At 43.2% G+C, this 23621-nt stretch overlaps 1 protein-coding gene and 1 long non-coding RNA gene across 5 annotated transcripts in view; one reads left to right on the top strand and one right to left on the bottom strand.

Annotated features, from left to right (window-relative positions):
- The window catches only part of ETV6 (ETS variant transcription factor 6), a 144555-nt gene extending 124186 nt beyond the window's left edge, over positions 1–20369 (top strand). For all 4 annotated transcript variants that reach the window (XM_072876585.1, XM_072876594.1, XM_072876604.1 and 1 more), the window contains 3 exons: positions 13520–13662; positions 16493–16593; positions 19915–20369. In XM_072876585.1, the coding sequence (XP_072732686.1) occupies positions 13520–13662; positions 16493–16593; positions 19915–20020 (350 nt within the window). In that variant the 3' untranslated portion in view covers positions 20021–20369. The remainder of the gene's footprint in view (positions 1–13519; positions 13663–16492; positions 16594–19914) is intronic.
- Positions 20370–21589: 1220 nt separating this feature from the next.
- LOC140658344 (uncharacterized) overlaps positions 21590–23621 on the bottom strand; it is a 32219-nt gene continuing 30187 nt past the window's right edge. Inside the window, exon 4 of the long non-coding RNA XR_012044701.1 lies at positions 21590–21710. This is a non-coding gene — a long non-coding RNA (uncharacterized lncRNA). The remainder of the gene's footprint in view (positions 21711–23621) is intronic.

Here is a 23621-nt window from a genome sequence, read left to right on the forward strand (position 1 = left end):
CAACATTCACAGAAAGAAAACTCTTTTCCCTCAGTAACCTGGACACAGATTACCATACAGGGATGAGCAGGACTGCTCCATCTCCGGATCAATGCTCCCCCAGATCCCCCAGAGCCATTTAACCCCTTAATCATGAGACTTGGTTACTTTTTTCTTGTAGTTTTGTCTGCTAAAATAAGTATGTCATGGAATTAGATAGGCTGGATTGTGTCTCAACACAGCAGTAATACTACTGTAGTATTCCTTTTTTTCTCAGTGTGTTGTCTGTTGCTTTCCTAATATTTTTTTTGCCACGGAAAAGGCTTTCAGCAAGAATACAGGAGCTGATTTGATAAAGTCCAGCCATACGTCTTCCCTCTCCTTTGCACCAGGTTTCTTTTTTTTCCCTCTCCATTTGTGTGATGAGAGCAAGTTAGCCGAGTAGTTCTCACCATACTCCTGAAACAAATAACAGTGTCAGCCAGCCTGATGAGCTTCATGTACCAGTTAGATAGCCCAAAATGCCATTTGGCTTGTCCAGAAAGCTCTGCCTGTTGCACAGTATAGGATTTGGTTAAAATGCAATTAGAGCTCATCTCTATGGCAGGCCTAAACCAAGTCAGGATGTAGGAGTTCTCTCCCAATCTTTTTTATTTTCTGTACAAGTGAACAGCTATTAACCTTTGTGATTTCTTGGTTCTGGCTACAGTTTAAACAAATCCAGATGCCCCAAAGTAGTGTTGTCTTCTCAGAGACTTGCTGACCTTCTCGGGCAAGGGGGATGATCACAGACAGTAGGCTGAAGGTCCACGGCACCTTCTGGGCCTCTCCCTCTTTCCTCCCTGTCCTCACCTGCATAGTCTTGCCACCTTCTTTGTGCTGGCTTTGGCATTCACTATGTCTTCCTGCAGGCAGATTCAGCTCTCAAATAGCAGAAAGACTGCTGGTGTTTTTTGCAGGGTTTGTTTTCTTCTGTTTAAGTGATTTAAGTCAGCTCATGGAGAAATCTAACAACAGAGCCAGCACAAGGTAAGCAGCAGGAGGAAGGAAAGATAAAATGGAAGGGAGATCAGGACCTTCTTCTCGCAGGAGCTATGGCCAGCTGAATTTTACCAGTTCATAATTTTGATACTGTGAGCATCACCGCGTTAGCTATCCTAACCACACTTCAGGTGTGCTTATGGAAACCAGAGTACCAGAGAGCTTCTAGAGAAGTTCTGTTCATTAGTCTCAGTTGTGAACAGCCGCTGTTTGCTTCACTGTGAACAAATGCAGCTGAAGTACAAATCACCTTGTAAAATAAAGGGGCCCAAGCTTGGGAGAACTCTTCAGCTGGTAGAAATCACAGAACCATTTAAGTCAAATTATATCACGCTGGAGAAATTTTAGGCTAACCTACTCAGCAAGGGGTAAGGCCTCAGCTGATGTCAGAGGGAGTATGACGTTACTTTGGCATGATCTTTTCCTCTGTGAAGCCATGTTAGTTTCCAAGTCAGTCATCAGCCAGACCGAATGCATTTTATATAATGATCTTCAGTGCAAGATGTGGCTGGGTCTTGCAAAACATTTCTGTGGTTAAGAGAGGATTTTGGTAGTTGGTACATGAAGAGGGCCAGCTCTGCTTCTGCGCCATGGGCCTCACTTAAACAACAGGGGTCTCAGATGCCGTGTGTGTTTTAGGAAATACTGCAGTGTGGGGGAATGTTATGTTCTGGACAAAAGAGGTCTTTAGCATATGTATGCCTATACTGTTAACAGCATTATTTAGTCTAAGGGAGCACAGATGTAAGACCTCTCACTACTGCAACATCAAGACTACCAGTCTTGTGTCTTACCTTGGCCAAATGATACCAGAGAAGTCATTCATAATGGCTGACCAAGTGTCAAAATACTAGGAACCTAAGGTCCATAGTGTTTAGTTTATAGATCAGTTCTAAGGGACATATGTATTGCCATCATATAGACATTAGGGAGTATTTATATGCCAGTGTTTTTTAGGTGTATATTCAGAAGACTGTGCCTATAGATTTAAAGGATATTTGAAATGAAGAATCTCTAATACATGCTTCCACTCACACAGTATCTATTTGACTGTCACAAGGGATTCTTAATGACCATATTACAGTCTCCCCTTTTTTGTAACATTACTGAAGCAGTGCTGTAAGTGTGGGCAGTAAATGGAGCTTTTCAGCCAGAGAAGAGAAATTGAGCTTTACCATGCCAAAGAAGAGTGGCCGAGGTTTGGGCACTTCTGCCATGTGAAAGGAGGAGTTAAAACTAGAGCGAGGAGGCAAGCTTGCTGCTATCAGTGGGGTTTAAAGCCAGGAATTGCCTTTTATGGGAGGGATTTCTTCCTACTCCTCAAACCTCAAGTGCTCTGTCTCATCTCCCCCACCCTCTCCAGGGCTGTGCAGCTGCCTGTTTTTCTTGGGCCTAGTGTCAACCCTGGCAGCTGTTGCGGATGGAGTGAGAGTGCATTTCACTCGTAAGAGAGAAGCAACAATATACTTTATTGATATAAACCAGTGAGTTAACAAGGTTCAATGGTAAATGCGACAGTGGTTTAACAAGATTCGATGGCAAGGTACACTTGATTATTTACTGCATAGAGGACAGGATCAGACAGAACTGTCAGGAAGACCCTCCCGTTGAGTCATGAGGTTCAGAAAGGACCCACTTGCTTTCTAAACTCCTTCTCAGAGACGAGTCTAGGTGTGGCTGGATCCAATCCTAGTTCCAGACTTCGTCAGCAGTTTATGTCTAAAGGATTATATATGCGCAATCAATCCTTTATATCACTTAGCTAAGATTTCAAAGTTTAGCATGCTATTAGTCACTTACTGAGGATCTGCTGCGGCAAGGAATCTCTCAACCTCGAGGAGTAACCTTGAGAGGCGTCCCTACTCAAGGGGAGATCCTGATGTGCAGCCCACTGCCATGCAGGAGAGCTCAACGGGCCCTGGGCTGTCCACTATTTAAGGAGTAAGAGGACTGACTTATAGTCATATTTGCATACCAGCAAGATGTCAGGGTCCCTGCTCTGGACAGCCCTTGGCTACTGTGTTCCCATCCGTCCCCGAAGTGCAGTATAAGCTGGATGCAGCCATTAGGACCCCCACTGGTGGTTATCACTTATGCGGGGTGGGGGGAGCACACCGCCACACTCCACCCCGTGACTATAGTCAGTTCATCTTACCTTCACAGAGTGGTGGTGGTACAGTCACCTCTTGCCTCTGTGCCATAAATAGTATATTGATAGTTTGTGTGCTTACAGATCCACAGTAAGTAGACAGGGAAGCTATTTGTTATACGTTAATTTCTATGTTTGGGTAGTTGAAGTTGAGTTATTTGTTTTATGATGTACCGAACCTTCATAAACACTATAATTCTAAGCAATAGACATATTAAAGTTAGACTTAGTAAAATCACAACTGGGTGAAGCGTAAGATTAAACACTCCCATTGCTGTTGCTGACCATCCAAGAAGAGTTTCCCACCAGTGGTGTTCTCCATCCTCCTTCACTCTTTCCAAGACATGGTGTATCTCTTCTGAATCATGATGAACAGTGATTAGAGTTTTGTGTCCGTTTTTTCAGACGCATTCTACCAGTTGACAAAGGTCATTGTGTTGTAGTAGTTTCTTCACCAATGTAAGATTCATTCCAATGGGGGTAGGCAATAAATCTTGACTCAGTGTATAACTAGATTGTAACAATTGGTAAGATGTAACAGGAGCTGAATAATTGAAGTCGCATCCCATAACTTTAGTAAAGTTAAAAACACAAATATTTGAGCAATTGCTTGTACTTACAGTAATGTTATCTACGAATATAAAATCACAAAGTGTTCTCATACAAACACATCCTTTTCCAATATATACAAGTACAGTTTCAGGGGCTTCATCGGGATGTATTTCAAAATTACAAATATTTTGTTCAGTGTGAAGACAAATGTCTTGGGCAAAGTCAAGACAAATGTCTTGATGGTGTTACTCTCACAAATAAATCCTCGTTGTTCCCATATAACACACGCATTAACATCAACAGTTTGCCATTTGTTTCCGTTTCATTGGGCCCACGCTCTGTGTTCTAATGGATAGAGTATAGCTCCATTGTGCTTTAATCCTAGGCAATGATTGGGTACATGGTATATACTGAGGCATTGCATACAGTTAAGACAAAAGCTGTGGCCTTGTTGTTGGTGGGGTCATAAGTGAAACTGAGTAAATACTACCAGGATTGGAATTCTTTCTCAAATTTAGTTGCATTATCCCAAATTACCTTTTGAATTTCAGTGGGTAAGGTACCCTCTTCACCTTCTCTTATAATTGCTGCTACCATAGATTGCATCCACAATTGAGATAGAGAAACATTATTTTGGGCTGCGTCAAGTGCATCCACAATCAATTGGTGGTCACTTTCATTAATTCTTTCCCACTGAGGCAGTATATCAGATAAGAGCTGTTGGTTAGTTCCCAGTGCTAATAGAGAAGACCGCAATGGGTGTTCTAATTTGTTTAAATCACTTGTTGTGCTCAGTTTATACGAGAACTTCGGCACCTATACTATTTAGGACTCACAATCCTGTCCCTATGATACAGGTCACATCTCTCCTTGTTCGTCTTGGAGAGATGAGGGTTCGCCCATGTAACCATGCTAACCATCCTGCATAGGACGTACTTAGGAATGGTGAACAGGTCGATTTTATTGTAGAGATATTAATTTACATCAGTAGTTCTACTCGTTTAAGAGACCATGATGGATTAAATAACACTCGTTGTTGGCCTGTATTTTTGATCACATGCGGTCGAACCTCAGAAATTTGTGGGGATAGAGTTTTCTTATCCTTTGCAATCAGGGCAGATGTTGTTGTATTAGGCTCAGTAATGTCTATTTTGAATTTAAATTATAGTTCCACGCTATGGTGAGCCCTGAGGCAGACTGCAAAAACAGGTGGTACTAAGGTAAAATTATACCAATAGTCCAATTTTTCAGAGGCGCAAAGTTTCATATCTTTTGCTATTGTGTTCTACCTCTTAATGTTGTTGATGACTCCAGCACTTTGGACATAGACTTTAAGTTTATGGAAGACATTGAGACATCTGAGGCACATACAGACATTCCCAGTACACAATACACAAAAGAAATGCCTTTTATTTTCAAGTTAGAAGATTACCAGGATGCAGTTATCATTCCACGGTATCAAAATTTTGATCAGCCTCATTGAGTCTATGGAGCTGATATATGCACTGATCTTACTCCACTCAGTAAATTCCCTTCTCCTGAATATGAAACTTTTGCTAAATATTATAAAACAAAGTATAATCTTGGCCTGACCAATCTCAACCAACCACTGCTGGATGTGGACCACACATCTTCAAGAATTAATCTTTTGATTCCTCGCCATTGGAATCAGAAGGGGAAAGCACTTCCACTAAGCAGTGCTGAGAAGAGGAAAGCAAAGTGGGCAAGTTTGCAGAATAAGCAGATACTGGTTCCAGAGCTCTGTGCTGTACATCCTAGTCCAGCATCATTGTGGAGAAAAGCAGTTTGCCTTCCCAGCATACTTTATCACCTTCACTGCCTTTTGACAGCAGAGGAACTAAGAGCTCCAACAGCCACTGATGCTGGTGTAAGGGTTAAATCACTTCCTGCAGATTTCAGGTATCCTAACTTGGACTTCAGATGGAAAAAGTCTATTGACAGCAAATCCTTCATCTCTGTTCCTAACTCCTCTTTAAGTAGAGAATGAAAATTACTGTAAGCACAGCACAATTGTAGTCCCTGAAAATGCTGTACAACAATAGAATAGAGGTGCTAATAGAACCTCTTCTGCTTTATTTAGTGCTTGCCCTACTGCCGCTGCCGCTTCCCCCACCTTCTCAGGGGAAGTTCCTCCAATCAGAATATCATCTATGTAATGGTACAGTTGGGGGATCTTGGGGGATCGAGACTGTAAAAGTCTCGATCTTGGGGGGGATCGAGACTGTAAAAGTTCAGCAAGTGCAGCATGAGCAATTGTGGGTGAATGTTGATACCCCTGAGGGAGTCTGTTAAAGGTATGTTGTATTCCCTCCCAAGTGAAAGCAAACTTCTCTTTATCCTCCTCCTTCAAGGGAACCATAAAGAACATATCTTTTACATCTAGCACCACCATTGATGGCTGCGCACTGCTTGCAAAGTAGCTGTTAAGTTTGCAATGTTTGGCACAGCAGCTGTTAGCGGGGCTGTATTAGCGCCAATAATCAATTGTTAAACGCCACCTCCCGTCTGGTTTCTGAACTGGCCGGGCAGGTGAGTTATATGGGCAGTGGGTTCTGGACATAATTTGTCATTTCTCCAAATCAGCCATGACTTCAGAAATTCCATCTCGTGCCGCAGCAGAAATCAGATATTGCGGTACGTTAGTAATTTTTTACTAGGGGAGGGCAGGGGCTGCGCGAAGTGCACGCACTGGAGCCTCACGATTTCTCCTGGGGTTGGGATTGATGTTTGAGCCAAAGGACCACACGCTGCCATTTGGCAGGTGCCAGGTTCGTCCGTTTAAAACATCGAAACCTAAAATATTTTCATTATGATCTTTAATTGCAAAGCGAGTAGTCGACATGCGCTTCTCACCTGGGAGCCATAAATGGACCTTGGCAGTTTGGCACACAACACTCACTCCCTTCACAATGGTAGTCTTAACTCCTTGCCGTCCAGATCGCATGCCCAGCTTCTTGGCATCTTGTTGTGTTAGCATTGAATTTGTACTCCCATATCTATTAAAAACTTCACCAGTTGTCCTTGAGGACCAACTGGAATTAAAATGTATGGGCCATCATCACTTACCCACTGATAAACCTCCACTTTCTGGACAGGCAGGCCCAATTGCCTTCCGGACACTACTCATTTTTTGACTTCATGCCCTGCAGTTCTTCCCTAAGGAGGAAGAAGGGGTCGTCTCCCTTTCTGGGGACTGGCCCTGGAGGAGTTGAAATATTCTCCTTTCTTTCACTGTTATCTGTTCACTGTTTCTGGAATGCTTCAGTCAGACTCAAGATAATGCCAGTAGGCTGACCTTGAGTCCCAGCTCTGGGAGTGGCTAGGGTTAATGTATTCCTCATTTGCAGCTCTTCAGCGGCTTCCCAATTATGCCAATTGTCATGAGCCTATTCTTCTGAGAAGTTGGGACTCGGATTCACTCCATGCCTCCGTAAATAATCTGTGGTACTACTTGCCTTCTTGCCGACTACGCCAATTTGTTGCAGATGGAGTGAGAGTGCACTTCAGTCGTAAGAGAGAAGCAACAATATACTTTATTGATATAAACCAGTGAGTTAACAAGGTTCAATGGTAAATGCGACAGTGGTTTAACAAGATTTGATGGCAAGGTACATTTGATTATTTACTGCATAGAGGACATGGTCAGACAAAACTGTCAGGAAGACCCTCCCGTTGAGTCATGAGGTTCAGAAAGGACCCACTTGCTTTCTAAACGCCTTCTCAGAGACGAGTCTAGGTGTGGCTGGATCCAGTCCTAGTCCCAGGCTTGGTCAATGGTTTATAGAATCATTGAATAATTTAGGTTGAAAAAGACCTTTAGGATCATCGAGTCCAAAGCATTATATATGCGCAATCAATCCTTTATATCACTTAGCTAAGATTTCAAAGTTTAGCATGCTATTAGTCACTTACTGAGGATCTGTTGCAGCAAGGAATCTCTTAACCTCAAGGAGTAACCTTGAGAGGCGTCCCTACTCAAGGGGAGATCCTGGTGTGCAGCCCACTGCCATGCAGGAGAGCTCAACAGGCCCTGGGCTGTCCACTATTTAAGGAGTAAGAGGACTGACTTATAGTCATATTTGCATACCAGCAAGATGTCAGGGTCCCTGCTCTGAACAGCCCTTGGCTGCTGTGTTCCCATCCGTCCCCGAAGTGCAGTATAAGCTGGATGCAGCCATTAGGACCCCCACTGGTGGTTATCACTTATGCGGGGTGGGGGGAGCACACCATCACACTAGTCAAGCAACAGCCAGGAGACTGAGTGGGCAGGCAGCCCCGCTTTACTCTAGCTCTGCCAGCCTTGGAACTATACAATGCATGGCTCTTATTAGCAGGTGTGTGAAACTGCTGCCTCATGCACATGTAGGGCAGTGCTTACGGGGGACGTTTTAAGAGTCAGCTAAGTACTCTACACCTTATCACTACCTTGTGCATAACTATAAAAATCCCTCTAGAAGCATTAACTGCAGGAAGAAAGTTGTAGCCATGCCTCTCCATTTGAAGGTACAGTTTGCCCTAATTCCCAGGTAATTACGTAGTTCAGTCTTGCCCAGCAGTACAGCTGAGAAAATAGTGGGACATGGAAATGCCTGCTTTCAGGAGCCCTACCAGATTGCTGGACCTGTTCACCACCTTCCCACTTTGGCTAGGTTGTTTGATACCACATCGCCTTAAAGCCTCTCAGTCCCAGCTCTCTCCACAACTAAATCCCTTTACCTTCACATTGTACAAAGTTCAACCATCTGAGTTCACTTTAGAAAAAAAGAAGTACATATGTGTGTTAGGGGGAAATGATGTTTCCTTGTGCTACAGAGATATAGTTACTTTCTAAGTAAGTTTATTTTAGCCAAAAGGCAGGAAATTGCAGCACGTCCAAACAATTTAGGTACCAGCCTTGACTCGACTTCTCTATTGAATCTCCCACACTTTTAAACTTGCTGGGCCTCAGCAGCATCTGTGTGCTTTCTTGCCATTGCTCACTAGCCAACACACACCCTGTGGAGAGTCCCCCCATGTGACTGCTCCTTTTTGAGGCCTTCTGACTGCCAAGGAAGTGATTTAGTCTTCATGGAGTCATTCACACCATCCAGACTTTCCTCAAACAACTGATTTACACTTAGAAAACAATCATCCACATACAAGTCCCTCTCCCAGTTTCTCCATCCTTCCTGAAAATACATGTAACAGCTTTGACCTTCCTGGGGGATGCTACTTTCTGTATTGTCTTCACCAGCCTTCTGTGGAGGTGTCTCTTTTCCCAGTGGAGAAGCTCCTTTTAATAGCATTTTCCAGCATTGCATCTTCTTGGGTTTTCAGAAGTTTCATAGGCTGCAGTTTACTCCAGATGGGCTCTACTATACTCCAAATTCATTATACTCGCCAGGAGTTATCAGGTAGTCTTTGACCTGTAGTCACTATTGTCCTATTAAAGATGGTCTCTACTGGCCTAATAATGGTAGATTATTTAGTTGCTATGCCTCTGTCAGTCAGGGAGAACCCTCCAGAACCTTGTATGTTTTCACTGTGCAATCTGTGGAGAAAGATACCCCGTGTGTAAATCATTCATGGTTAAAAACAAACAAACAAAAAAACCTGAGTGCTTATGCTCAAATATCTAAAGGTCTCCTATATGGAACTTGAGAGAAGGCAAACTGATTTAGGTACTCTGCAAACAGAGCTCATACATTGAACTAAATTGTGCTGCCAAGCATCAGCTGGTCCATGATAACTAACAGTGTGCACACACATAGCTCTCAGCAGCAGTGAGAAGAAAGGCAGTGAGCCTAAATCTTTTCTACTGGTGTTTAAAGCTAATCCTTTTTATTTCTTATTTGCAATGGCCTGAGACGTAGTTGCCACAGTTGCATTGATTGCATGCCAGCTCATTAAATTATTGCAACTCAGTCATATATCTAAATTTGCTGATAGACAAGTGTAGCTTTTGAAGATGAGTTTTTAAGTGGTTGTAGGAGCCAAGCAGAATTTTCAAGAATTTTCAGTTTTCTTGTTGAAACAAACAGAGATTTAGAGGCCTAAGATACTTGGGTGGTTGGGTTTTTTTGCAAATTCCACCAGCCTACTAAATACCTCTGCAAGTCTGAACAGCTCAGTCAGTTTAGAATATGGGATGGGGCCCTTGATCACTTGGGACTTTTCTTGTGAAGATCTCAAGATGCAGATCTGAGTTCTTCTCATTTGTGGAATATTTATATTCAAGCTTAGCCTGAATCCATTCTAAAAATTAAGTGAACAACAAAAAACAAATCTGCACTTGAATCCTACCTCTTCTCAGAGTCCTGAAGCTCTGTTGTTAGTCCAATAATTTGCCACCCAGATATCTTGGGCTGAATTTTTTTGTGCTTTCTTGTTTTTGTGAAGGAGGGGGGCACAGTGTATGTGTGTGTGGGAAGTAATGGTAGCCAATGGAAAATAACCAAAGCCATTAGATTCAACTAGAATTTACTTGCTAGCCGCACTGAGGTGAATGTGCAGCCCTGGCACAGTGTGATGCACTTTGCATGTTCAATTCCAGTCAGCTGTCAAGGAGACATCAGCTCCTTGAAACTCTTCCAGGGGCCACTGTAGAGAGGATATTAGGATAGAGGATATACTCCCCTAATCAGTAAGAGTTGCATTTATACACTTGGAAATTTTCTAGAGCATAGTTACTCATGAAAAATAACATCGCGTATTGCAAGTAATGAGGTGAAAGTAAAGTTTAGGGTAAATCATATCTCTGCAGAACTGTAAATATTAGCTGTAAGTTACTATAATCAGAGGGTGTCTGCCCTGGGCTGCACGTTGAAGAATATGACAGAGCCTGACATTGACTTGTGTCTGCGGGAGCGCCATCCCTCCAGCTGACCCCAAAGAGGGCCACTCCTTTCAGGACTAGCAGTAGTGGCACAAGCAAAACCAAATGACTGACATTGGGATGCTGAATTCCTGTAGCGCTCTCCCAATGGGACCGTATGCCAACCAACCACCTCAGCAAACTTCCAGCACAGTCCAAAAGCTCTGGTTCAACAACAGACCCACACGTCCTTCCTCTCTTCCCTCAGGTTTCTAATAAATTCCTGCCTTGGCCAAAAAGTGTCTCTTTTTTCCTTGATGAATATCAGCTAAGTTAATGTTTTCTGATTTGAAACTGGTACCACCAAGACAGGCTTGTCTTGCAGATGAGGTGGGGCCAGCCTGAGCCCACCACAGGTGTTTAGCCCAGTACTGCCCACTGATGGTCGTGGTGAATGATTCACCACTGACCTAGGGAATCATATCACCTTTACAGGGATTTTAATGAAGGACTGGGCAGAAAGAAAGCATGGAGATCTTTTGGAAAAGCTGATCTAAAACAGTGAATTCAGCATGAATTGTTGACATAGACTATGGAGGTTTTGTTGTTAAAGTTATCACAGATTACTCAGGATGATTAAAAAAATGGTGGGTTTTGGAACGCAGTAGTATTGCCAACTCTGATCAACTGGTAAAATATACCCTGGGGAGTCAGAGCTAGAGGAATCAAAGGAAAACGAAAATAAAAAAAAGTTGGTTAAAGTTTTTGCTGTTTTTTTTTTTTTTAATTAAGATTCTTGCACTAAAAAATCATTTTCTATACAGTCTTTCATTGAAAGAGTTCAAGAATGAATTGCATGTATGTCAAGGAACCACTTAGGTGGCCCTTACTACGCTATTACCTGAGCACCTCCCACATTATTAAAAGGCACAAACCAGTAGAGTAATATAATCTCCCTTCCCTTGTTCCTTATAAATGAAGTCTAGAAAATGTTTTTTCTAAGATGTGCATGTCTAAGAGACTAAGTGCATGTGTGTGTGTGTGTGTGTGTGAAAAATTATTGATGGAAAGGTGATGGAAGAACTGGGTTTTGTGAATTTGAGTCTGAGACTTTCACGCTCTTCTCCAGACCTCCCACATAGTCTAGGGGAAGTCACTTGTCCCCAGAGCTGCACAAGGGATTAGCTGCAGTAGTGTTTGGCATTGCAGCGTTTAACTGCAGCCAGCTACCTGCTTGGTATCTGCAGCGGCTGGGCTACGTATGCGACTTGGGGTGGGGGGACAGGGAAAGGAAGGCTTCTCTGCATCCACGTGCCAAGAAGGGACTCGTCTAGGCTGGTCATTGGCAAATGCATGCGGAGGAGAATTATTTTCTGTCCTGGTCCCAGCTGCAGGTACCTTATCCTGGGTGACAGGGAGGAAGCTATCACTGAACAACATTCTCATCCATGAATGAAAAAAAATGGAAATTGGTTTCATTTTTTAAATTAAAACCCAGAAACATTTCAAACAGGAATGGACATTTTTCTGTGAAAAATGTTAATGAAAATAAGGTTTTTCCAAGCAAAAAAAATCTGACTGCCTCTTTCCTTTCACATTCCTCCTCTTGTAGATGTCATGGATGAGGTGACCATCGGGGTAGGTGTCAGCTAGAATGGAAACCTGCAATTTTTGCCAGATGTCATCTCTTCAAAACGCACTGCTTTGTTCTCCATAGGACTGGTAGGGAGAGTCTATAGTAAGGGTACTGGCAAACTAAGCTCTGGTTTTAGAGGCAGTACAGGTTTCAGAGATACTCTCTACAGTTCAAAAATGGGAAATACCATCAATAATGTTAATACCTCTAACCATTTCAGGTGTGCTCATTAAATGTGTTATTCATATCCCTTTTCAAAAAGCATTTTATATTCTTACACTGATGACACATGTCATCATCCCCATTGTAACATGTACCAACCCCAGACAGACAGGAATAGAAAGACAGGCTGACAAGAATCCATTTTGGCACCTAGAAGCTAGATGCCTTTGGTTCCCTGCCCTTTAACCACTGTAATAAGCCATCTCAGAGGTTGCTTTTGCTTTCAAAGGAAAATGCAACTATACAGACATCTGAGGGATCTGGACAGTTGAGCTATAAAAACACTGCTGTTTCTGACAGCAGCAGAACCCCCAGCTCTGTGCAATTCGCTTTCCATATTTCGTAGTTGCCAGTTATTATGCTGTGCTGCGCACACACACGTTGCAAGCAGGAAGTAGGAGCAGCTCAGCTCTTGGCTTCCCCAGTCTCAAGAGACTGCCATGAAACTGAAAAACACTAAACTAAAACCTAAGTATCTGTTAGACCTTTAATTAGCGACCTGAGGAGTGTTTGCCAAGAGGAAATTTGAATTCAATTATCCAAATAGAAAGTATTTAACCTCTCAATAGCACTCAAGTAATTATAATACTTGGGGTTTTTTTCAAGAACCTTAAAAAATAAAACAAAAAGCAAATTCAAAAATGGTAGAAGGTGTCAGTTTTATATCACATGGAGCGTACAAAGGAAAGCTGTACCATTGCCCATGCTTTAGACCCTTCACGTTAGCACAGAAAGGGGCAGCATCAAGCAGAGAGAGCAGGTTGCAGGATTCTTGATTTCCCCACTGAAACAGCCAGCAACAGTATCAGGGCCAACAGTGGTAGTTTTATGTGCATCACTACAACAATAAACACACAACTAAGATCAGCAGGTCATCTGACACAGCTATTAATGTGATAAAGATGCTCGGTCAGTGTCAGAAGGACTAGGACGCATGAGAAGAGGCTGTATATTTCAGTACATTTTGCAAACATCAGTTGATACCAACCAAGCCATTTGTATTTCAGATTGCAGCAGCTGTTTCAGCCCTGATCCCAACTGTCCTTTCACTACACATCCACCCAAAAGTTTCCAGAATTAATCCCAAGGAAAAAAAGTCAATGTTTTCTTGCTCCTCTCTTCACAGACTGTAGGTTGCTTTGGGATTATGTTTATCAGCTGCTTTCTGACAGCCGGTACGAAAATTTCATCCGATGGGAAGATAAGGAATCCAAAATATTTCGGATAGTGGATCCCAACGGGCTGGCCCGGCTGTGGGGAAACCACAAGGTAAGGAAGCAATGCAGTTTTTCTCCTACGGCACTTCACCTCTTGTAACATCACAGGATTCACTTACAAACAGGGAAAAAAGGAAGAAAGCATGTGCATATAAACTACTGCTGGAAAGTTGTAATATTTCATTCTACACACATTAGAAATATAAAGCATCCAGCCTCAAGCACTAAAACCTGTCCTTCATATAGAGAAGCTGTTGGTTTGGTTTAAAGGCATTTAGTTATAAATGTATTTAATTATAAAATTGCAAGGAGTGCAAGAATTAACGGTCCTTCTCTCTCAAGGCATCTCATTTCTTCCTGAAACCTGATGCTAAGGATGTTCTGGTTAGATGTGGTCTACAAGGAGCTGTATACTACATCTCGGCAGGAGCTTTCTGTCTGCGTTCCTGTCTGCACCAACATTCAGATTTCACACACTGTCCTGTGACAGACACCAAATGCTGCAGGATTATGTGTTTCCTTTTAAGAGGGTAATTCTGGTTTGTTCTCTGGCAGGCAGTTACTGATTTTTGCAGTTTGGGGCTGAGTATGTACAGATATATCTATATGAGTATATGCATATGAGTATATTCATATGAGTATATAAGTAGTCAGCGTGGATTTACAAAAGGGAAATCATGCTTGACCACCCTGATAGCCATCTGTGATGAAATTATTAGCTCAGCTGGATGCAGGGAGAACAGTGCTGTAGCTTATCTTGACTTCAGAAAGGCTTTTGAGACTGTCTCCCATAATATCCTCATAGACAAACTAATGAAGTATGGCCTAGACAAGAATACAGTGAGGTACATTAAAAACTGGCTGAACTGCTGGGCTGAAAAGGTTGTGATCAACGGCACAAAATCCAGTCAGTGGTGATGTTACCCTGGGGATTGATTCTGGAGCCAATACTGTTTAACATCTTCATTAATGACCTGGACATGGGACAGAGCGCACCCTCAGCAAGTTCTCAGACAATACAAAACTGAGAGGAGTGGCTGATAGACCAGAGGGTTGTGCTGCCATCCAGAGGGACCTGGACATGGTGGAGAAATGAGCTAATGGGAATTTCATGAAACTTAACAAGGGGCAATGTAAAGTCCCCCACCTGGGCAGGAATGACCTGGGAGGTGTGAGACTTCACATTTCCCCTTGTTATGTTTCATGAGACCCCAGGTGTGGGACTGTTTTACTAGGAAGGTGGTCAGACACTGGAGCAGGTTGCCCAGAGGAAACAGTGAAGTCTCCATTCTTGGAGATGTTCAAAACCCAGCTGGACACAGTCCTGAGCAACTGTCTATGTTTGACCCTGCTTTGAGCAGAGGGACTGGTGATCTCCAGAGGTGCCTTCCAATCTCAACTATTCTGTGATTCTGTATATGAGTATACATAGCTTATAATCTTGATAAGGTCAAGATTTTCTCATGTGACTCATTGCTTAGTGTCTTGGACTCTCTGTCTTAGAGGTCTGGGCTGCAACACTGGGAATGGAGAGTTCTGCCCTTACGCAACCTCCATGCTAATAATCGGGCCTTGCCATCATGTCTCATGCTGAGTGTCTAAAACTGAAGCTACTTCAAACCACTAGCCACTTGGGAAACACAGTAGCCTTTTAGCATGTAAGAAATGGAAAAAGCACACATGGTATTTCAGGAGGCTTCCCAATGCGCGGAGTCTAGATTTTGCAGGGAAAACATTGTCATTGTTAGTGTTTAATTGCCACAGAGTTCTTTATGTGGCCTCCCTTAGCAGAGCTGTTGTGGTCAGGGCAAGCAGAGAAGGTCTGCTTTTAGGGGACATTTTAGACGGGCGGATCAGTCTCATTTACTAAAGCCAGGTCAACACTACAGACTTCTGCCTGATCTTGGACGGACAAAGCTGTGCCAAGCCAAACTCCTAACATGGAGGCTTACAGAGCAAAAGCATGCTTCTACTAGTTTGGCATGTTTTGCCCATGGCAAGGCGCCTGCTTTATACTCGTGCAAACATGGCTTTGCCAGTATATTTGTCTCTCCACTGGGGGTTTCTTTGCCAGCATAGTAACCAGTGCTTCTTGTACCAGAAAAATGCTCTTCATGTAGACATAGCCTAAGGGATTGATCCTGCTATCCCAAGTCAGTACTATGGGGGCTGCCCACATACAGCTCTGCCAGTGTCCATCACTTCTGCCTTGTGACACTCAGCTTCAGCAGGGCCATAACTCAGTCACCCCGCAGTGCTCTGGCTATGGCCTTTGGGGTCAGCACCTCCCAAAACGAAGGGGAGGCTCTGTCATAGAAGCAGATGTACAACCCAATGGGCTTCTTGATTTACATGTGTATAACAAGAGGAGAAACAGGCTCTCAATCTCCACAGTGCTCTGTAAGCATTAACTAGTTAATGGAGGGGAATCCCAGAGGAACAGCGCTCTTAGCAGGGATTGCTGACAGATTCAGTCTATTAGCCACTGTTCTTATGCTTTTACAAAAGGTGGTTTCATTAAGAACAGGCCTGCCACATCCCACTTGGCATGAGCATGTCCCTCCATCTAATGTCTTCTCTTGTGGTTGATGAAGCCTTTTGTTACCTGTGATCCAAGAAACTGTAGAAAAACCTCACTTGGAATTTTTGTTAGACTTTCTTGCTTAAATTGCCCTGTATGAAAAGAGACCCATAAAAATTTGGTGATGAGGGCTGGAGGGGCAGGCTGGGCCTGCAAACAGCAGAAGAGTGGAACATGTAATTTCTTGAACTGACTTGGTTACTTTAGCTAACTGTGATAGTTCTGCAACTCCTTTTGGTTCTTAGGAAGGTTTTAATGAATCAACTCACCATGTTTTTCCTTTTACTTTTGAAAAAAACAGAACAGAACAAATATGACTTATGAGAAAATGTCCAGAGCCCTACGCCACTACTACAAACTAAATATTATCCGGAAGGAGCCAGGACAAAGGCTTTTGTTCAGGTAATTTTTTCTTTTCCTTGCCATTCCTTTCTACAGACAATTTTTGAAGATGGAGGATGGAATTGTGTGTGGGATACTTCATTGCCACAGCTATAACACAGATGACAATGGGCATATATTTGTAAAAGCTGTCTAGACCAGTGCTTCCCAGCTTTCAAGGCAACTGCACCAGTTCACGAAAATACAGGCCTGTTTCAGTGATCAGTGGAGTCAATAGAAGTCTTCTCACTGGCTTCAAGCAGGCTGCGCCATTGTTTAAGACCTTAGCTAAACGATTTATGATCTCAGCCAAACTGCTGGAAAACCCACTCGAAATTCACTTCTCAGACACATCCGCCAGTGAAAGCTAAGCAGGGAGCAGTGCATTTTTCTCAAGTGCATCACGGAAGAGAAGTGCTGATGACCATGTCTTCAGCAGTGCTGCCTTCAAGGAAGGAGGGACCTGCAAGAGCTGTTCATAAAACCTGACACATCAAATTGGATGCTAAAACCAAGAATTTAGGAAATAGTGCCTGAAAAAGCGTAAAGCAGGGAGTTACATGTACAAACTTGAGTGCGGCTGGCAGAGAGCGAGAGCACTCCAGTTCTTTTCAGACAAGACCAGTGAATCCTAGTGCGTACGTCTGACCCACAGAGCACTGAACTCAGACCAAAGACTGCTTTGATGTCAGCGGTCTGGATCTAGTAATGTGCTTGGAAATGATATCAATAGGAAGGCAGTCTTGGAGTTTGTTTTCTTAAATAGCTAACAGAACTGCATTAGCACTCAAACTATCTACAGCTGAAAAGGTTTCTGTGGAATGTCTTGTTTATGTCAGCTCTTAGAAAGACTAGATGGGGGAAGGAGAGTGAAGGGAAGAAGGAATCACAGGCAAAATCAACTGCGTGATTTTAATTTCTTTTGTGGAAAGTTAAAACAAGGTTGCTCCATCAGCAGCAGTACCAAGGAAGGCAGCCTGGATTGCTGTGGCCTTGTGTGAAGACTGCGCTGCCCCAGGGGAATTCTGTGATGCTGAACAGTGTATGTGCTTATTTTGGAGCCTCTCCTTTGGTGGGGGCACAAACAAAACAGGTGTCTGTCTCTTCTCAACCAGGCTGCGTATTTTCTCAAAACTGTAGAAACGTAAATACCCTTGGAGACCTCAGTTCCTCTGCCAGACTTGCCCAAAATTGACCAACAGATTCAGAGGTCACCAGGGAGCATAAAACATGAGCATATAAACCTCATTTCCTTCGGAAACTGGAAAAAAAACCAACAAAGCATTTTTTGCACAATTCCCAATAAAAACTTATTGATGTTGTTTTCTTAGACCTATTTATATCTGAAGAGAAAAAGAAGAACAGCTGCAAAAAATCAAGCCATTAATGTGCCTTTCTTGGCTATTTCTCGCAAGCACAGAAATAATAGGAAATGTGACTTTATAAGTAACATGCAGGGAGTTGTCATCTGCAGATATCTGTACAGAGCTTTAAGTAAAATGGAGTCAGAGAAGGGATTTCTAATAGGTTGCCTGAGTGTCTTCTGCAGCAAAAGAGGTCACAGATACTGTTTCTTCATTAGCTTGTAGTTCTGGGTTGTTTTTTTTAAATTTAATCAAATGCTATTACAAATACCCATGCTTTGAGTTTCTTGACATGACTTAAAACACAGACCAGAAAGAATATCTGAAGTACTGCACTACAGTTCACATCAGCCCATTTCCCACATGGTTTAGGAAACAGAGCAGACAGAAGGTAGGGAGGGCAGTGGGATCACTCTCTGTTTTGATTTCATCCTCACGCCAGATCAACAAGACAAGCACAGGGTTTAAATCAGGGCACAGTCTGGCCCGTAGGCTTCGGTGCGTTTTCACTGTGTAGCCAGGGACTGATTCACCACTTCTGTATGCTAGTTCTTCACCACCGTAACACCATTTAGATCAGCAGCATTCTTCCAGCATACAAATGGGAGTGACACAGCAGTGAGTCACAGCCCTTTTTTTTTTTTCCTAAATGCATAAGTGCACATGATTTCCAAAATTAGAAGGGGTGGCAAAAGGTTAGTTCCAGGCTGTGCTATGCATTTGCTGAGAGACTCCAGATTTTTCAGACGCAAAGCCCTCAGCTTTATAACCTCAGAGGCAGAAGAGGAGGCAAGTCTTGCCCATGAGCTTCAGCAGTGATTTTTCTGGGTCAGTGATAGTAACGAGGCTCCTGTCAGTTGATTTTGTTTTCACTGGGGCAAGTATACTGAGCATATCATCAACCTGAAATAAAATCAGCTCCTCTGATTAACACATTTTGTACTGCTGAATGTTAGCCAGTACATCGTTAATGAAAGACTGTGAAATTTTGTAACACTTCCAGCATAAACATCTTTCATCCTAATTTCTCCGGAAGTACTTATGAGTTAGGAGTGATTTGTTTTTAAACTAGGATTTCATCCTTCCTGTGCCACTCTCTCTTCCTACGCCATTAAATTCAGAAAGAAAAAGCAGAGCTTTTCCATGCTATCTCTGTGCAGTAGTACACAAAAGCATCCTGGCAAAGATCAAGGCTGCAGGCTTGATCTGCAGGCTGGTGGATGTCCTTTCCCATTTCCTACTGCTGCCATGCCTCCCCAGAGACAGTTTCTGTTTCTAGCCCCCTGCAGACTTACTGCATCAAGACATTAGTGCTGGGAGCCATGGCATTCATTTACAGAGGTTACTGCTTCATTGCAATTACGCTTGCTACAATCACACAGGAAGACACTGTCTTTGCTCACAGTTCCTTAGCCCAAAAGCTTTTTCTTTCAGGGCTTTTTCCATTTCCCAGAACTTTTTCTGACTTGGTCCTTGGCTTTTTCTACCACTGTTCCTTTGGTGTTTCATATTCCTCTTCACTCACCTACACGCAAGCCTGCACAAACCAGTAGCCCTCTGCCTCTCCACGCCTTGCAAGTGCTTTTGCTTTGAAATGTGCTGGCCATAAAGGGCTTTAATGCTTCTGTCACCAGACACCATAAATGAGTGTACCTGTGGCATACTATCATCTTACATGACAAAAGCAAACAATATGAGGGAGAAGAAGTAAATATCATTCTTTGGAAAAGACTATGGGGTTTCGTTCAAATTTGGACTTTCAAGGAGCGGGGGTAAATGCCTGTGATTTTTTTGGTTTCCTTTCCAGGTATGGTGGAGGGAAGACACCAGTAGGCTGAGGAGAAGCTGGGAAATACTAAGTCATTGGGAAGATACAGCAAAGATGATTTTGGAAGCTGTAGAGCTCAGGGGCCTTGGCGTCTTGATGAAGGTAAAAGCTGAGACCACTGGGAAATCCGCTTGTTTCTCTGTTTTGCAGGTTCATGAAGACCCCAGATGAGATTATGAGTGGCCGAACAGACCGCCTCGAGCACCTTGAATCCCAGGAACTGGATGAACAAATATACCAAGAAGATGAGTGCTGAAGGGAACTGGTGCACCGCCTCTGTGGGTCCATGTGGGTCTCTGTGGGAGAAACATCTGCCCGGATGGCTGGCACAGTTTGGGAGGGGAAGCAACAACACAGAAGCAGTACTCGGGGTCGCTTGAAGACCACACAGGACCTGAAGCACCTTAACAAAACAAACTAACAGGCAGAAGTGGTGCTGGCAGAAAAGTAAAGGGGAGAAAGCCTGGACTTATGCACTACTTCACTGTTCCTACAAAGTCTCCCTTGAGTTCGTTCTTTCTTTTTTGGTTTGTTTCAGTTTTGGGGGGTTTTTTGTTGTTTTTTTTTCCCTAATAAACATGCAGTTTGACTTTCCTTATCTCACATAGGACAAGACGTCAGATTATGCTTTTTTTTTTTTTGGAAGGCTTTCCCATGGAAATAGAGCACTCTTATTTTCTGTGCAAGTCTTATGACATAACACCGCATAAAACAATAGCAACACAGAAGGGATTTGCTCAAGGGTTCCAGTTTGCTTGGATCAATTTACATGTGCTGCCACTGGGAAATGTGTTGAAGCTACCAAAAGAATATGGGAAATGTGTTGAAGCTACCACACATACCTGTCAAATGAAGAGGAGTCATCCTTCACGTGTAGGCTGGGATATCATCCCAGAATAGCTTGGGCTCACAACAAGTCCTGCGAGTGGCTATTAACTGCTGGAACATGGACCAAAACCAATCACCTAAGTGCTCCGGGGAGGAGAAAAATAAATGTGACAAACCTCTGCAATAGGCTGATGTTGACATTTTCCCTCCCTCTAGCAAAGAAGTGATAGAATGGAGTGGGGGGGAAGGAGGGTGGGGACAAATGCATATATATATATATATATGTATATATAGAAACATTTCATATATATATGTATATATATGTAACCCCCACAATATATCCACAATGCAGAATTTCAGCTCAAAGCTTTCTATAAAAAAGCAAAGGCTGAAGCATCTGTAATTACAAAAGGGAGGGGTGTTTCTTATACCTTCTAGCAATTTTGGGGTGAAAGGTGAAAGACTGTTCCTTACATCCCGGGGGAAAGCAAAGGGACCCATCACATCGTTTGTATTACTCAGAAACCTCTCCAGGATCATTTTGTGCTGCTGGAGAGGTAGGTGATTCACCAATCTGAAAACTGATGGTAGAGAACTAGAGACCAAATAGCTATACTTATATCTTGTAATTGATTTTGGCTTTGTTTTGAGATTTGGGGTTTTTATGCCTTCCAGTACCCTCCCCCACCCCACAGCTCTGCCATCAAGGGAGCTTGTCTCAGCTTGCCCATTTTTAACATGATTTAAAAGACAAGAAAAAAAGAAACCCTACAGCTGTGTTGCTTTCTTGGGTTTTGGGTTTGTTCTGGTTGCAAGGTGCCCCATTTTTTACACTCCCGATTTGGTTTGCTGCACTGAGGGTGCTTTGCATGAGGCAAAGAGCTATGCCTAGTTTGGTCACAGGGAGCTCAGCAGTCCTTGATGCCCAATACAAGAGAAACTACTGGCCTTTTTCATTTCACATTGCTTGGGCCACCATGACAGGAAAGTCCGTGGTGTCCAGGCGTCCAGCAATCCATCATCAGTGGTCCTTTTAATGGAAGGAAGATCTAGCAGCAGAAATGATGCTTGCAAAGGGAGAACATGTGTAGAGAAACTGTGCAGGAATCACATGGTGTCTGGAAGAAAGCACGTTCACACCAGTTCATTAAAACAGAAAGCTTCTTTTATGGGAACATGCATACTAGAAATGGAAAAAATCAGTGGGCTAATCTAATCCATTTCAACCAAAACACAAGGTACATTCCCATGATAGAGCTTTTATCAGCTATTAAACCAACACAACATTTGATCTTACCACATACTTAACAAGCAGGTTAATCTATCCAGGAAAAAATGGCACTTGGCAACTAATAGTATCCCCTATGTTTAAACAGAGATAGTCCAATCTCACAAAAGACTTAATATTGAGTCACAGGTCGTAGAAGGAACAGCTTTGTTAAGGGTCTAGATAGGCATTATACAAAGAGGAGAGATTTTTCAAAGCCAGTATCTGATGAGGAACAACAGGGCGTACATCTCTCCCTAAGCTTTTCCCAGCCACATTTTTTTATTAAATCATAGTCAATACGTTACAAGTCCCAGCACACCACGTACTTGACTCTTTCTGCCTCAAAAGAAAAGACGTGGAAGTGTGTATCAGAAAGATGAGCAGATAACCTGTCACCTGTCTCTGCCATGACTCTGAAGTTCTTGGAGCTCAGGAGGTGTGAGATTGGGAGACACCAAGGGACTTCCAGTGGTCACAGATCTGAAACAAAAGGTCCCTTGAAACCAAGGGGCCAAGGAGTTACTCTGCTCTGTCACCCTGCTCAAGGGCAACCAAGTTGCAGCCATGTCTGAGGAGCTGGGGTGAAGATGGTGTGGTGAAGAGGTGAATATGAATGACAGATGAAGTGTGATCAGAAGTATCAATGTAAAGAAAGGCTCTGGCTGGTTTCTTGTGTTTCATAGGGTGTTCAGAGGTAGAAAGAAACCCAAGTTTGTGCAGAGAGCAATTCATATCCTTTACCGCTCTGGCTGTGATAACTGCATAACTGCATTATTTTCTTTTGCCTGCTGCAGCTACTGTTACAAGATGGTGAGGAAAAAAAAAAGACGATAGGAACCTTCTATATAAAGTGCTCTGATGAGCCATAGGTTTTTGTCACGGCCAGGGTGCACACTACAAAATACAGAGAACGAGAGACAATCCACCAGTATAAGCCCATATGCTCACTGTGTATACTAGCAAACAAAGTTTATCCTCAGCACTGGGTAAGGCAGGAAAAAGCAAGGAGTCCTGAAATCACATGTGTTGTCCCATAGGGAAATTTTCTAGGGGAAATTTTGTATAGGAAATGTTCAACTTTACCAGAAATGCAATCACTTTCACCTGCAGAAGCTAAGTCAAAGGGGAAAAAAATATTTGGTGGCTGTTGGAAACTCTTCCAGTTCACACGTAAAGGACAACTTAAGACAACTTCTTCTCCACCACAACCACAGAGAATAAGTTCTCTCAAGGCTGATGCTAGTTGGAATGAAAATAGCCTTTGAACTTGGAGCAGGCTGATCCCACAGAGGCCCTTCCTGGCTGGTGCTGTCCCCTGCCTCCTGCCAGCTCTGCCTGGTGCAGCAGCAAGTGGTGTGGGTGACTGCAGCTGCCAGAACTGCAGGGGCTTGGGACCTGTTGTGGGAGCTGCAGGATTTGAACTGCTCTTGGGGTCTTGGAAGCAAGTTTACCAGCTATGACTAAAAAAAAAAATAAAACCAGGCTGGAGCAGCTGCAGTAGACAGATTCCCATCTACCTCGCATCCAAATGGCAGATACATGGAGTGCAAACACAGCATTAACGTACTGAGCTACAGGAATGCTTGGCTGCCTGTCTGGGCTAGCAAAGGTAACACTGTCTTTCCACCAACCCTGACACCCGCCTTCCCTCCCCAGTTTCTGATTTCCCAGTGTAGAATTTGCCTGCGGCAAAGCAGCCAAACTTTCTGCCTTTGCCACCAAAGCAAGTGGGAAAAGGGAGAAAGAGTCTCATCCTTGG

The sequence above is a fragment of the Ciconia boyciana genome, chromosome 1, assembly GCF_034638445.1.
Source record: "Ciconia boyciana chromosome 1, ASM3463844v1, whole genome shotgun sequence".
Taxonomy (NCBI): Eukaryota; Metazoa; Chordata; class Aves; order Ciconiiformes; family Ciconiidae; genus Ciconia; species Ciconia boyciana.